At 51.4% G+C, this 12860-nt stretch overlaps 1 protein-coding gene across 6 annotated transcripts in view; it reads left to right on the forward strand.

Moving 5' to 3' along the window:
• Positions 1-12860, forward strand: part of c2h21orf58 (chromosome 2 C21orf58 homolog) — a 165863-nt gene that overhangs the window by 136569 nt on the left and 16434 nt on the right. For all 6 annotated transcript variants that reach the window (XM_072483952.1, XM_072483938.1, XM_072483950.1 and 3 more), the window contains one exon: positions 3402-3516. In XM_072483952.1, coding sequence (XP_072340053.1) covers positions 3402-3516 — 115 coding nt within the window. The remainder of the gene's footprint in view (positions 1-3401; positions 3517-12860) is intronic.

The following is a 12860-nucleotide window of genomic DNA, read 5'->3' on the forward strand; positions in this document are numbered from 1 at the left end:
GAAGGTCGAACTCCGTCTGGAGTCGTCGTCTCTCCCTGTATAGTCCTTCCTCCGGGGCCTCCGCGTATTCTTTATCTACCCTTAAAATCTCCCCCAGTAATCTTTCCCTTTCCTTGGCCTCTATTTTCCCTTTGTGGGCCCTGATGGAGATCAGCTCTCCTCTGACCACCGCCTTTAGTGCTTCCCATACTACTCCCACTCGGACCTCCCCGTCGTCATTGGCCTCCAGGTATCTCTCGATACATCACCGCACCCTGCCACAGACTCCCTCATCCGCCAACAATCCCACATCTAATCGCCAGAGTGCACGCTGCTCCCTCTCCTCTCCTAGTTCCAGGTCCACCCAATGTGGGGCATGATCTGAGACAGCTATGGCTGAATACTCAGTTTCTTCCACCCGCGAGATCAGCGACCTTCCCAAAACAAAGAAATCTATCCGGGAATACACCTTGTGAACATGGGAGAAGGAGAACTCCTTGGCCTTCGGCCTAACAAATCGCCATGGATCCACTCCCCCCATTTGGTCCATAAACCCCTTAAGCACCTTGGCCGCTGCCGGCCTTCTTCCGGTCCTAGAGCTAGATCTATCTAACCCTGGGTCCAACACGGTGTTGAAGTCTCCCCCCATTATCAGGTTTCCTACCTCCAGGTCCGGGATACGTCCCAGCATCCGCTTCATGAATCCCGCATCATCCCAATTCAGGGCATATACGTTAACCAACACGACCTCCGTTCCCTCCAGTCTGCCACTCATCATCACATATCTGCCTCCGCTATCTGCTACAATGCTCCTAGCTTCGAATGATACCCGTTTCCCCACCAGTATGGCCACCCCTCTGTTCTTTGCATCCAGCCCTGAGTGGAACACCTGTCCCACCCATCCTTTCCTTAACCTAACTTGGTCCGCCACCTTCAGGTGCGTCTCCTGAAGCATAGCCACGTCTGCCCTCAGTCCTTTCAAGTGCGCGAACACCCGGGCCCTTTTAATCGGCCCATTTAGGCCTCTCACGTTCCACGTGATCAGCCGCACTGGGTGGCTACCTGCCCCCTTCCCGTGTCGACTAGCCATCACCCTCTCTAGGCCAGTCCCACGTCCCGGTTCCGCGCTCCCACCCGTTCCCCAGGTGGCGCATTCCAGCCCCGACCACCCTTTCTTTAACCAGTTCCTCTTTGATTTCTGCAGCAGCAACCCAGTTATCCCGCCCCCCCCCCCCCCGCTAGATCCCCATCTAGCGTGATTGCTCCCCCCATATTACTTCCGAAAGTCAGCTGACTTCAACTGACCCCGGCTTCTCCCGCTCACTCCTTGACCCCCCCCGACCCCCCCATGTGGGGAACTCCCATCTACCTTGCGCCTATCTTCCCGCCATCATCTTTCTGGCGCGGGAACAAGGACAATAAGCCCCGTATTCTCTATAGTTGTCCCGCCCCTTGTGGCGCAGCTCCCTCTACCGCCCCACTCCCATTCCCCATCCCCGCCTATGTCTCTTCTTTCCCCCCACCAGCGCCCACATTTCTTAGTGTCCCCCCCTTCCCAATTTACATCCCTATATACATCGGCAGTGTCATTTCCCTCTAACATCAGTCCCTCAGTTCCGATCCAGTTTCTCGTTTTTAATAAAGGTCCATGCTTCTTCCGCCGTTTCGAAGTAGTGATGTCTCTCCTGGTACGTGACCCACAGTCGCGCCGGCTGCAGCATCCCGAACTTCACCTTCTTCTTGTGTAGTACCTCCTTGGCTCGATTAAAACTCGCCCTCCTTCTCGCCACCTCCGCACTCCAATCCTGGTACACCCGTACCACCGCATTCTCCCATCTACTACGTTGTACCTTTTTGGCCCATCTCAGAACCACCTCTCTGTCATTGAAGCGATGAAATCGCACGATCATCGCCCTAGGTGGTTCTCCCGCTTTTGGTCTCCTCGCAGGGACCCGATGAGCCCCTTCCACTTCCAAGGGGCCCGAGGGGGCCTCAGCTCCCATCAGCGAGCTTAGCATCGTGCTCACGTAAACCCCGCAGTCCGCTCCTTCCACTCCCTCGGGAAGACCCAGGATCCAAAGATTCTTTCTCCGTGCTCTGTTTTCTAGGGCTTCAATCCTTTCAATGCACTTTTTGTGGAGCGCCTCGTGCGTCTGTGTTTTGACCGCCAGACCCAGGATCTCGTCTTCATTGTCCGTCACCTTCTGCTCCACCACGCGGAGCTCCATCTCCTGGGTCTTTTGTGCCTCCTTAAGCCCCTCAATTGCCTGTAGCATCGGGGTCAGCACCTCCTTCTTAAGCAGCTCCACACACCGTCTTAAAAATTCGTCTTGGTCGGGCCCCCATGTCGCCTGGGCTTTCTCCGCCGCCATCTTGCTCCTTTTTTCTCCTGTCCCTATCTTCGAGGACTCTTCGCGATCTGGCCGCCGCCGCCGATATTTTTCTCTTTCGTTGGGGGGGGGGACTCCCTGTTGTCTCACCCCACACCGGGTTTCGTCCCGAAAAAATTCCCCGCTGGGGCTCTTAAAAGAGCCCGAAGGTCCGTTTGAGCTGGAGCCGCCGAAACGTGCGGCTTAGCTGGACATCGCCGCAACCGGAAGTCGTCAATGGCATTACCAACACACAATCTCCCACTATCAACATCCTGGGGGTTACCATTGGCCAGAAACTGAACTGAACTAGCCACATAAATGTGGCTACAAGAGCAGGTCAGAGGCTAGGAAACCTGTGGCAAGTAACTCACCTCCTGACTCTCCAAAGCTTGTCCACTATCTACAGGGCACAGGTCAGGAGCGATGATGGAATACTCCCCACTTGCCTGGATGAGTGCAGTTCCAACAACACTCAAGAAGCTCGACACTATCCAGGACAAAGTAGCCGTTTGATTGGCATTCTTTCCACAAATATTCACTCCCTCCATCACAATGACACCAGCAAGTGAGATATGAAGTAGGCAGATATCAATGTAGACAACTGGGAGGCATCGGCTGACTGGAGGGGTATTGGCAGATGCTTGAAGAAATGGAAATCTCAACTGGCCATGGGAATGGCCCAGAGAAAACTGATGAATTGTGCACCTCCAGCACTCGCTGTCTTCATCTGCAGAAAATGAGACTGCCATGCCAGCATGGGGCACCTGAGTCACACCAGGTGATGTTTAACACAAACTTGACCCCAAAGTCATTGTTCTGTGAAAATACTTATAAATTAACTTAATGGGCTTCTAAAGCTCGTTGGGACATCCTGAGGTTATGAAAGAAGCTATATAAATGCAGTCTTTTTTTAACCATTTTCTGCACTACAATCCTTTCAGCAGCATGCTGTTCGGTGACTGAAGTTAATTTACTGCCCGTTTCACTTTATTCTTTTTCACCTGTTTCTATATTCCCTTCAGTTTTTGCTCCTGGTTTCTCTCCCCACAGCTTCCCCAGCAGCCCTCAACAATCATACAACAGTTACCACAGCAACAGCCACTCATCACACAGATCCCACCTCCACAGGCCCTTCCACCAATCAGGTCAGGAAGCATCAAGGAAGGTAAGAAATGTTGCAATTGTGCTGTTTTTTCAGGTGTTAAGTCCTTTTAAAATTGTTTTTTGCCCTGTCTATATCTCTGCACGTTGCTTCAGGTCCCGATTGTGAATTGTACAATTTGGTTTTGGGAGTGACCTGTGCTTGTTTCAATCATCAGTCAGGTGGGAAAACTCCGTTATCCTACTGCTGAGCTAATAAAATGTGGTGTGGTCCTGGCCTCTCTAAGCCACATTTAATCTGACCAATAATGGATATGACACTCCTAACCAGTTTGCTTCATTCTGTCATATGTGCCTGCATGCCCTTGTAAAGTTACACAGTAGAGCAAGGGACTGGAGAATGGCACTGCCCACAGTATGATGTATAGATTCACGTGGTAATAGACTCTAAGGGAACACTCTAGAAATAGGAAGAAGCAGCACCATGCATGGCATTAATTGGGATCTGAATGTAGTTAAATATTAACAATAAATGGTTCATATTTAAAGATACAAGTCTCAAGATCTCATTATTGAGACATCAAACAAACCCATAACACAACATGGTGCTCAGCGGTAGCACAAGAACACAACATAGTTCTCCACTGAGTGCCTACCCTAATTGTGTGCAGCAATCTGTAACTTTCTAAATCTACTTTGCTTTGCCCTCCCTGAGGAAACCCATTATTTCTGTTCTTTGTTCATTCACACCTGAATGCTGGGCGCCAACCGCTGCTGTGCTCCCATCAGGCTCCAAATGGACCATTTCATTCCGAATGGGTGAATGTCTGCACAGAACCGAGAGCTGCAGTGGTTCAGATAAATCCCACCCTCTTGCTGAGAGTAGTGATTGACTTTTCAATTGTGGGCAGGTTTGCAATATATGCCATTAGCTGATTGGCTGTGAGAAACATTAATGTGTGAGAGTCTGCATTTTGGGGCCCTCTTGCCTTTGGGGGCCCCATGCCAGGGCACAGTGTGTTTCATTGTCATTCTGCCCCAGGCTGAGGACTAACCAATGATTTCTAAAGGTTTATCATAACTTCCCTGTATTTGTATTCAACGTCTGAAGACTCTGTCTGCCTCTTCAACAGCTTTTTCACTTGTGCATATATGCTCCCAGGGCTCTCTGTTCCTGCACCTTTTTATAATTGTTCTATAATAATAATAATCACTTATTGTCACAAGTAGGCTTCAATGAAGTTACTGTGAAAAGCCCCTAGTCGCCACATTCCGGCACCTGTTCGGGGAGGCCAGTACGGGAATTGAACCCGCGCTGCTGGCATTATTCTGCATGACAAGCCAGCTGCTTAGCCCACTGTGCTAAACCAGCCCCTATTCAGTTATACTGCCTCTCCGCGTTCTTTGTTCTAAATATCTCACTTCATTCTGCATTAAATTGGACCCATCTCGCGTCGACTCATTTAAACGGTCTATATGAGAAACGGGAGTAGGAGTAGGCTATAAAGCTCCTTGAGCCTGCCCCCCCTCCCCCAATATCCCTTAATTTATCGAGAGACCAAAAATCTGTCTATCTCAACCTTGAACATATTCAATGGTGGAACGCCCACAAATTCTGCGGTACAGAATTCCAAAAACTCATGATCCTTTTGAATGAAGAAATATCTCCTCAATTCAGTTCCAAGCGATTGGTCCCTTATCCTGACACTGTGCCCCTTGTTCTAGATTCCCCGACCAAGGAAGCAATCTTCCCTTTAGAATCTTGTAAGTTTCAATAAGATCACCTCTCATTCTTCTAAATTCCAGAAAGTACTTTTGACTTAGCCTCTCATCCCAGGAGCAACCTAGGGAACCTTTGCTGCGCTGTCAAATATGGAGGTCAGAACAGCATATGGAGCGCACAATCTACCAGCCGCTTCCCACCAGAACCGGGTCGAATGGCCAGTAGATCCTGGGAGAGGCTTCCCCCAGGATTCCCAACGGCCGTTACAGATCTAACCAGATCTTGCAAGATGTCGCAACCTGGGTCCTGCCCATTGTCTCGCATGGCTAAGTGAGTTTAAGAACCCACTTATCTGTGCTGATGCCAGATCTAATGACCACCCAGAATCTACTGGCCTCGCTGAGGAGACTACAGCCAGGTGCCATTCGGCACTGGTTCCCACAAACGGGGACCAGGCGGAACGGTACCTGGGGGTCTCTACTACCTGAATGGTTGTAAATTGGGAGAGGGGAGTGTGCAGCGGGACCTGGATGTCTTTGTGCACCAGTCGCTGAAGGTAAGCATGCAGGTGCAGCAGGCGGTAAAGAAGGCTAATGGTATGTTGGCCTTCATTGCAAGAGGTTTCGAGTATAGAAGCAGGGATGTGTTGCTGCAATTGTACAGGGCCTTGGTGAGGCCACACTTGGGGTATTGTGTGCAGTTGTGATCTCCTTCTCTGAGGAAGGATGTTCTTGCTCTCGAGGGAGTGCTGCAAAGGTTTACCAGACTGATTCCAGGGATGGCGGGACTGTCATATGAGGAGAGATTGACTAGGTTGGGTTTGTTCTCGCTGGAGTTCAGAAGAATGAGGGGGGATCTCATAGAGACTTCTAAAATTCTAACAGGACTAGACAGTGTAGATGCAGGGACGATGTTACCAATGATGGGTGTGTCCATAACCAGGGGTCACAGCCTGAGGATTCAGGGTAAACCATTTCGGACAGAGATAAGGAGATATTTCTTCACACAAAGAGTGGTGAGCCTGTAGAATTCATTGCCACAGGAATGCTAAAACTTTGAATATATTCAAAAGGCGGCTAGATATACCAGTTGGGGAATGGGATCAAAGTCTATGGGGAGAAAACAGCAGGATTAGGCTATTGAGTTGGATGATCAGCTATGATCGTGATGAATGGCGGAGCAGGCTCAAAGGCCCAAAAGGCCTCCTTCTGCTCCTATCTTCTATGTATCTAACCAGGGCCCAAATCGTTTTTTTTTTTTTGAAAATATTTTTATTGGATTTCTCATATTTATAAACAGTTGTTAGTTGTATACATTACATTTTTCTTGCCCACGCTAATTTGCTTTATTTCACAGAGAGGTTTGTTTTGTCCTTCATTTGACTAACTGTACGTACATTTTGCTGCCCTCTGGATCAGTCTATGATATACCCCCCCCCCCCCCCCCCCCCCCTCATTGGTTTCAGCACCCTTCCTCTTCTCTTGTGGTTTCGCAATTTTCCTCCCTTGGGGATGAAGATCGGGATGGATCTAAACAGGATGAGGAACACTCTTCCCGCCAGGGAGAGTGGGAGTGAGCCCCACCGTTGAAGGTCCTTTCATACTTCCTCCACCAGGCTGGTCAGGTTCCACTTGTGGATCTGTGTCCAGTCTCTGGCTATCTGGATCCCCAGGTAACAGAATCTGTTCTGGGCTGTTTTGAACGGGAGCCCCTTCAGCTCTGTCCCTCCCCATTTTGGGTTCACTGGAATGTCTCGCTTTTGCCCAGGCTAAGTTTGTAGCCCGAGAAGGTTCCAAACTCTTTCAGTATTTGCAGTATTGCCTTCAGTCCCACCTGTGGATTCGAGACATAGAGGAGCAGGTCATCTGCATAGAGTGAGACTCTGTGCTCTCTGTCTCCTCTCCGGATTCCCTTCCAGCTTTTCGCGTCCCCCAGGGCTATCGCCAGGGGTTTGATCGCTAGCGCGAACAAGAGTGGGGACAGGGGGCAGCCCTGTCTTGTTCCTCTCTGCACCTGGAAGTATTTAGAGATGGTGGTGTTAGTTAGGACGCTCGCTTTGGGAGAGTTGTACAGGAGCCTCACCCAGGCGGTGAATCCCGCTCCTAGCCCAAACCGTTCCAGTACCTCGGGGGGGGGGGTTTGTCCACTATCACATTTAGCAGCTGCCTGATGTGAGCTGCCTACCCTTGACAAAGCCGGCTTGGTCCTCTGCGGCCACCTCGGGTACACAGCCTTCCAGCCTTTTGGCCAGGACCGTTGCGAGTATTTTCGCATCCACGTTCAGCAGTGAAATGGGTCTGTATGATCCACATTCCGTCAGGTCTTTATCTTTTTGGGGTATTAGTGAGATTGTGGCCTGCGCTAGCGTTGGGGGCAGGGTGCCCCCTGCCAGTGAGTCCGCGAACATGTCCCTTGGGTGTGGGGCCAGGACTGGTGCAAATTTTTTGTATAAGTCCGCCGGGAACCCATCGGGTCCTGGTGCCTTCCCCGCCTGCATGGAGCTGATGTTCTCCATGATTCCTCCCAGGTCTATTGGTGCTTCCAGCTCCGCCCGTCTGTCTTCCCCCACCACTGGCAGTTCCAGTCTGTCTAGGAACTGTTTCATTCCCGCATCCCCGTTGGGGGGCTCGGAGGTGTACAGTCTCCGGTAGAAGGTCTCGAATGCCCGATTGACCTCCTTTGGCTCTTGTTACCAGTCTGCCTCTGTTATCCTTTACCTGCGCTATTTCCCTTGTGGATGCCTGCTTTCTCAGCTGGTGAGCCAATAGGCGGCCAGCCTTGTCTCCGTGTTCGTAGAAGGTCCCCCGTGTCTGGTGGAGTTGGTACTCTGCTTTCCTAATGGATAGCAGGTTAAAGTCAATTTGCAGCTTTCCTCTCCACCAGCAGCTCTACGATCGGGGCCTCGGAGTACTTTCTATCGACTTCCAGAATGGAGACCACTAGCTGTTGCCGGACCACCCTCTCTTCCTTATCTCTACTTTCCTTGTAAGCTATGATCTCTCCTCTGATCACGGCCTTCAGTGCCTCCCAGAACGTGGAGGGTGAGACCTCCCCGTTTTGGTTGTTACTAACCTAATCGCCTATGGCCTGCAATATTTTTTGGCAGGAAGCCTTGTCGGCCAGGTAGTCCGTGTCCAGCCTCCTCGTGGGGCGGTGGGCCTGGCCTGTCTCCAACCTCACATCCATATAATGTGGAGCGTGGTCGGAGATAACGATCGCGGAGTACTCCGTTCCCGTGATCCCTGGAAGCACTGATTTTCCCACTGCAAAGAAGTCGATACGGGTGTATACCTTGTGCACTGCGAAAAGAACGAGAACTCCTTTTCTCCTGGGTGCAGGAACCTCCATGGGTCCACCGCCCCCATCTGACCCATGAAGGCCCCTAGCTCCCTAGCCATGCCAGATGTTTTCCCCATTCTGGGGTTTGATCGGTCGGTCAGTGGGTCCAGCACGCAGTTAAAGTCGCCCCCCATAATCAGACGGTGTGTGTCAAAGTCGGGGATATCCGCCATGGTCTTCTTTATGAATTCTGAGTCGTTCCAGTTGGGAGTGTACACATTTACCAGTACGACAGGTGCCCTTCCAGGACACCACTGACCATGACGTCCAGCAGTCGGTCCTTCTCCCTCAGGTGCGTCTCTTGTAGGTAGATTATGTCTGCTTTTCGGCTTCTTAGGTGGGCGAACACTCTGGATCTTTTCACTTGGCCGTTGAGTCCCCTTACATTCCAGGTAACAATCCAGGTGGGGGGGTTTCTGACCCCCCCGGTCCTGTGGGATCACCCATACTTACCTGGTGGACGCGCCCCTGCACTCCGGGGCCCCCTTTGCTAGGGGGCCGTCCAAAATGGCCAGGGTCACCGCTCTCACCATGGGGTCGGGCCCCAGCGCTCAGGGGTTTCCCTTTGCCCAGGGGGCACCCAATGTGGCCACCAGCTGTTTGTATGCCACACGGGTGCGTCCCTGCGCTCCGGGGTCTCCCTCCGCCCTGATGCCCTCTCGAGTGGCTGTTTGCGGCGCCCTCTTGGTTCCTCGCCCTGCTCCATGCCCGCCGAGGCCTATGTCTGCACTGCTTCACTATCTCACCCTTCTCGCTGCTTCTCTTTTATTCTGCATTCTCCCCCGACTCCTCTCCCCCCCCCTAGCCCCTGTCCCTTTCTCCCCCCCCCCCCCATTGCATTGAGGGAGGAGACGAGCTCTGAGACAAGACAGCACAGTCCCGCGCAAGGCATAACACACATGTGCACAGTTCAGGAGTCCACTGTCCTTGTTTGCAGCCTGTCCTCCGCTCGTTGTTCTGGTTCTCCCTTCCTTTTCCGTCCCCATGTCATTCATTGCAGGGCAGCACGGTAGCCTTGTGGATAGCACAATTGCTTCACAGCTCCAGGGTCCCAGGTTCGATTCCAGCTTGGGTCACTGTCTGTGCGGAGTCTGCACATCCTCCCCGTGTGTGCGTGGGTTTCCTCCGGGTGCTCCGGTTTCCTCCCACAGTCCAAAGATGTGCAGGTTAGGTGGATTGGCCATGATAAATTGCCCTTAGTGTCCAAAATTGCCCTTAGTGTTGGTTGGGGTTACTGGGTTATGGGGATAGGGTGGCGGTGTTGGCCTTGGGTAGGGTGCTCTTTCCAAGAGCCGGTGCAGACTCGATGGGCCGAATAGCCTCCTTCTGCACTGTAAATTCTATGATTCAATGATTGCGGTTGCGTGCGCTCCTCCCCCAGCTTGTTCGCTCTAACGAACTTGTCAGCCGCCGCTGGGGTGTTAAAATACAGCTCTTTCCCCTCGAATGTTACCTGCAGATTGGCCGGGAGTAACATCCCAAATTTTACCTTGCTTTTGTGCAGTGCTGATCTTGCCTTGTTGAATTCCGCCCTTTTTTTGGCCAGGTCCGCCCCAATGTCCTGATACACATTTATGGTCTTCCCTTCCCACGTGCTCTGTTCCGTTTGCCGGACCCACTTTCGGATTCTCTCCCGGTCTTGGAACCGGTGCAGCTTCGCAATAATTGCTCTGGGCTGGTCCCCGGCTTTGGGCTTGGGTCGGAGCGACCTGTGCGCCCTGTCTATTTCCGGTGGGTTTGGGAAAACCTCCTTTCCCACTAGCTTGCCCATCATTTGGGTGATGTAGCCTGTTGGGTCTCTGCCCTCTATCCCTCTGGCAGACCCACTATTTTAATGTTCTGCCGTCTGGACCTATTTTCCTGGTCCTCCACTTTCCCTCTTAATCTTCCCTGAGCCTTTACTAATCTTTTGACCTCGGCTTCGAGGGTTATCACCCGGTCGCTCTGGTCCGAGGCAGCATTCTCCAACTCCAGAATTTTTTCTGCGCCTTCAATGGTCTGCTGCTTTTTGTGCGTCGTCTCCTTCATCATTGTTTGGAGCTCTGACCAGAGCGCCTCCTTTATGCTGGTCGCTGCGTCCTGCTCACGCTCTGCGGCTTGGTCCACCATCGTTTTCCCTTTCAGGCTCGCCTGTACCTCCGTCTCGTCTTGTGGGGCCGCCTGCCTGCGCCGCTCATGCGCCTTACCCTCGCTGCTGCTTGCATCTCGCTGTCCCTTCACCTTTCCTCCAGCCATCTGTCTGTCTCTCTTTCTTTCCCCCCTGCTGTTCCTTACCCTGGGGTTGCTCTCACTGCCCCCGCTCCTCTGCTCTCGCTGGGTCTGCCTCGGGCTTCGGGTTTCCCTTTTTTCCGTTGGGGTCTGGTCTTGGATCGTAATATACTTCCTTAATAAGAGATTCAAGTTATTTCCCAACAACTAATGTCAGGTGAGGGGCGGCACAGTGGTTAGCACTGCTGCCACACGGCGCTGAGGACCCAGGTTCAATCCTGGCCCTGGGTCACTGTCTGTGTGAAGTTTGCACATTCTCCCCGTGTTTATGTGGGTGTCACCCCCACAACCCAAAGATGTGCAGGGTAGGTGGATTGGCTATGCTAAATTGCCCTTTAATTGGAAAAAAAAGAATTGGGCACTAATGTCAGGACTTCTGGTCTCGGTGATGTGCTGAGCTGTCCCACAACAGGTGGCTCTCCTCCAGAATACAATCAAATAGCACTTTTGGAAGAATTTAGCCGAAACATCAGACTTATTTCACCCACCAAGTAAGAAAGGGAGAGAATGGGTGCAGTATGCCGGCGAATGGGAGCTTAAGAGGCTGCAGAGAAGGTAAAAGCAGAGGTAAAAGTGGGTGTGGGTGTCTGGGAGTGGGTGTCTGGCAAAACGGGAGAACCACAGGGACAGGGATGGGGAATGGCTCCCTTGCTTTTGCTTCCTTAATCGCCGGCTGGAGAATCCTGCTCAGCTGGTGATCAGCAGCACCACCCAGAGCTGGAGACCGGTTTGCAGACCTGTGATGCCACCATCAATTCACACAAGACGATTAGTAGAAGTGAACAACTAGATCTGTGCCTGCTTGCTGCTGCTCTGTACTGAGTGCCGCCTACAGGTTGCAAATTTATATACCACCCCCGGGGGCGGAGCCACAGGCAGAGCCCACAAGGGCATCAACATAATACAATACAATGCAGTGGTGAATTGTAGCAGCAATACGTTCACCACAACCTGGCAGAATTTCTCCACCTGGAGAAGACCAAATACACCATCTGAGGGTCGGGCGAGGGCTTCCACAAAGTGTGGGGGCCATTCGTCGACCTCTCCAAGACCTGTTTGAACCCAACAACGGATAGGAAGGGAGGGGGACGGGGGACCAATAGGAACCATCTGAGCCACACAAAGTGGAAGGAACAAGGCGGGGAGGGGTGGTGGGGCAGCAAAGGAGGAATCCAAGGAAACACCAGGATGGCACCCAGGGAGAGATTGGTGGGGGCCAGAGCCCCCCCCCCCCCACCACAGCTCCCCACAAAGGCATAAGAACAAAAACAAGACGAATGATAGATAATAACATCCACGGTGAAAGAAATGGCCTAAGACAGAGCCAGGATAGCAGAAAAGGGATGGGGGAGAACAGGGGCGGTGGGGAGGAATGTCAAAAACAGGAAAGGAATGTAAAATTGTAAATAATAACCTTTTCAATCCCCTCTGTATAGTGTACAAATGTAAAATTCAGTAAAAATATTTGTTAGAAAAACTAATGTCAGGTTACCTTGCCTTAGTTCCCTCTTTTCTCTCTCTATCTTTCTTGACTAGCAGGATTACATTTGCTAATTTTTAATTTGCTGGAATTGCTGTAAAATCTAGGGAATTCTGGAAAATCATAACCATCACAATCATAACCTCTTCAGCTACCCCATTTCGAACTCTCGATGTAGGCCATCGGGTCGTACAAGATGCACTGCAGGAACTTACTCAGGCTCTTTAGGTAACACCTGTCAAACCCATTACGGCTATGATCTAGAAAGACAAGGGAGGCTGATGCCTGGGAACCTGGAAGTTCCCCTCCAAGCAGTGTTCCATTGTGACTTGGAAATATATCCCTGTTCCTTTGCTGTCATTGGGTCAAAATCCTAGAACTAGCAGCACTGTGGATGTACTTACACCACATGGACTGCAGTGGTTCAAAAAGGCAGCTCATCACCACCTTCTCCAGGGTAATTCGGGGTAGCCAGCCACACCCATAATCCCATGAATGAAAAAAAAACCACGTTTGGTGTAAGTTTTTACAATGTTTAGCTGGAAGGATATGTTTTATATGAAATGTACCCCCATAGCTAAGCTTTATGTTTATTATA

The sequence above is a fragment of the Scyliorhinus torazame genome, chromosome 2 (genome assembly GCF_047496885.1).
Source record: "Scyliorhinus torazame isolate Kashiwa2021f chromosome 2, sScyTor2.1, whole genome shotgun sequence".
NCBI classification, from domain to species: Eukaryota; Metazoa; Chordata; class Chondrichthyes; order Carcharhiniformes; family Scyliorhinidae; genus Scyliorhinus; species Scyliorhinus torazame.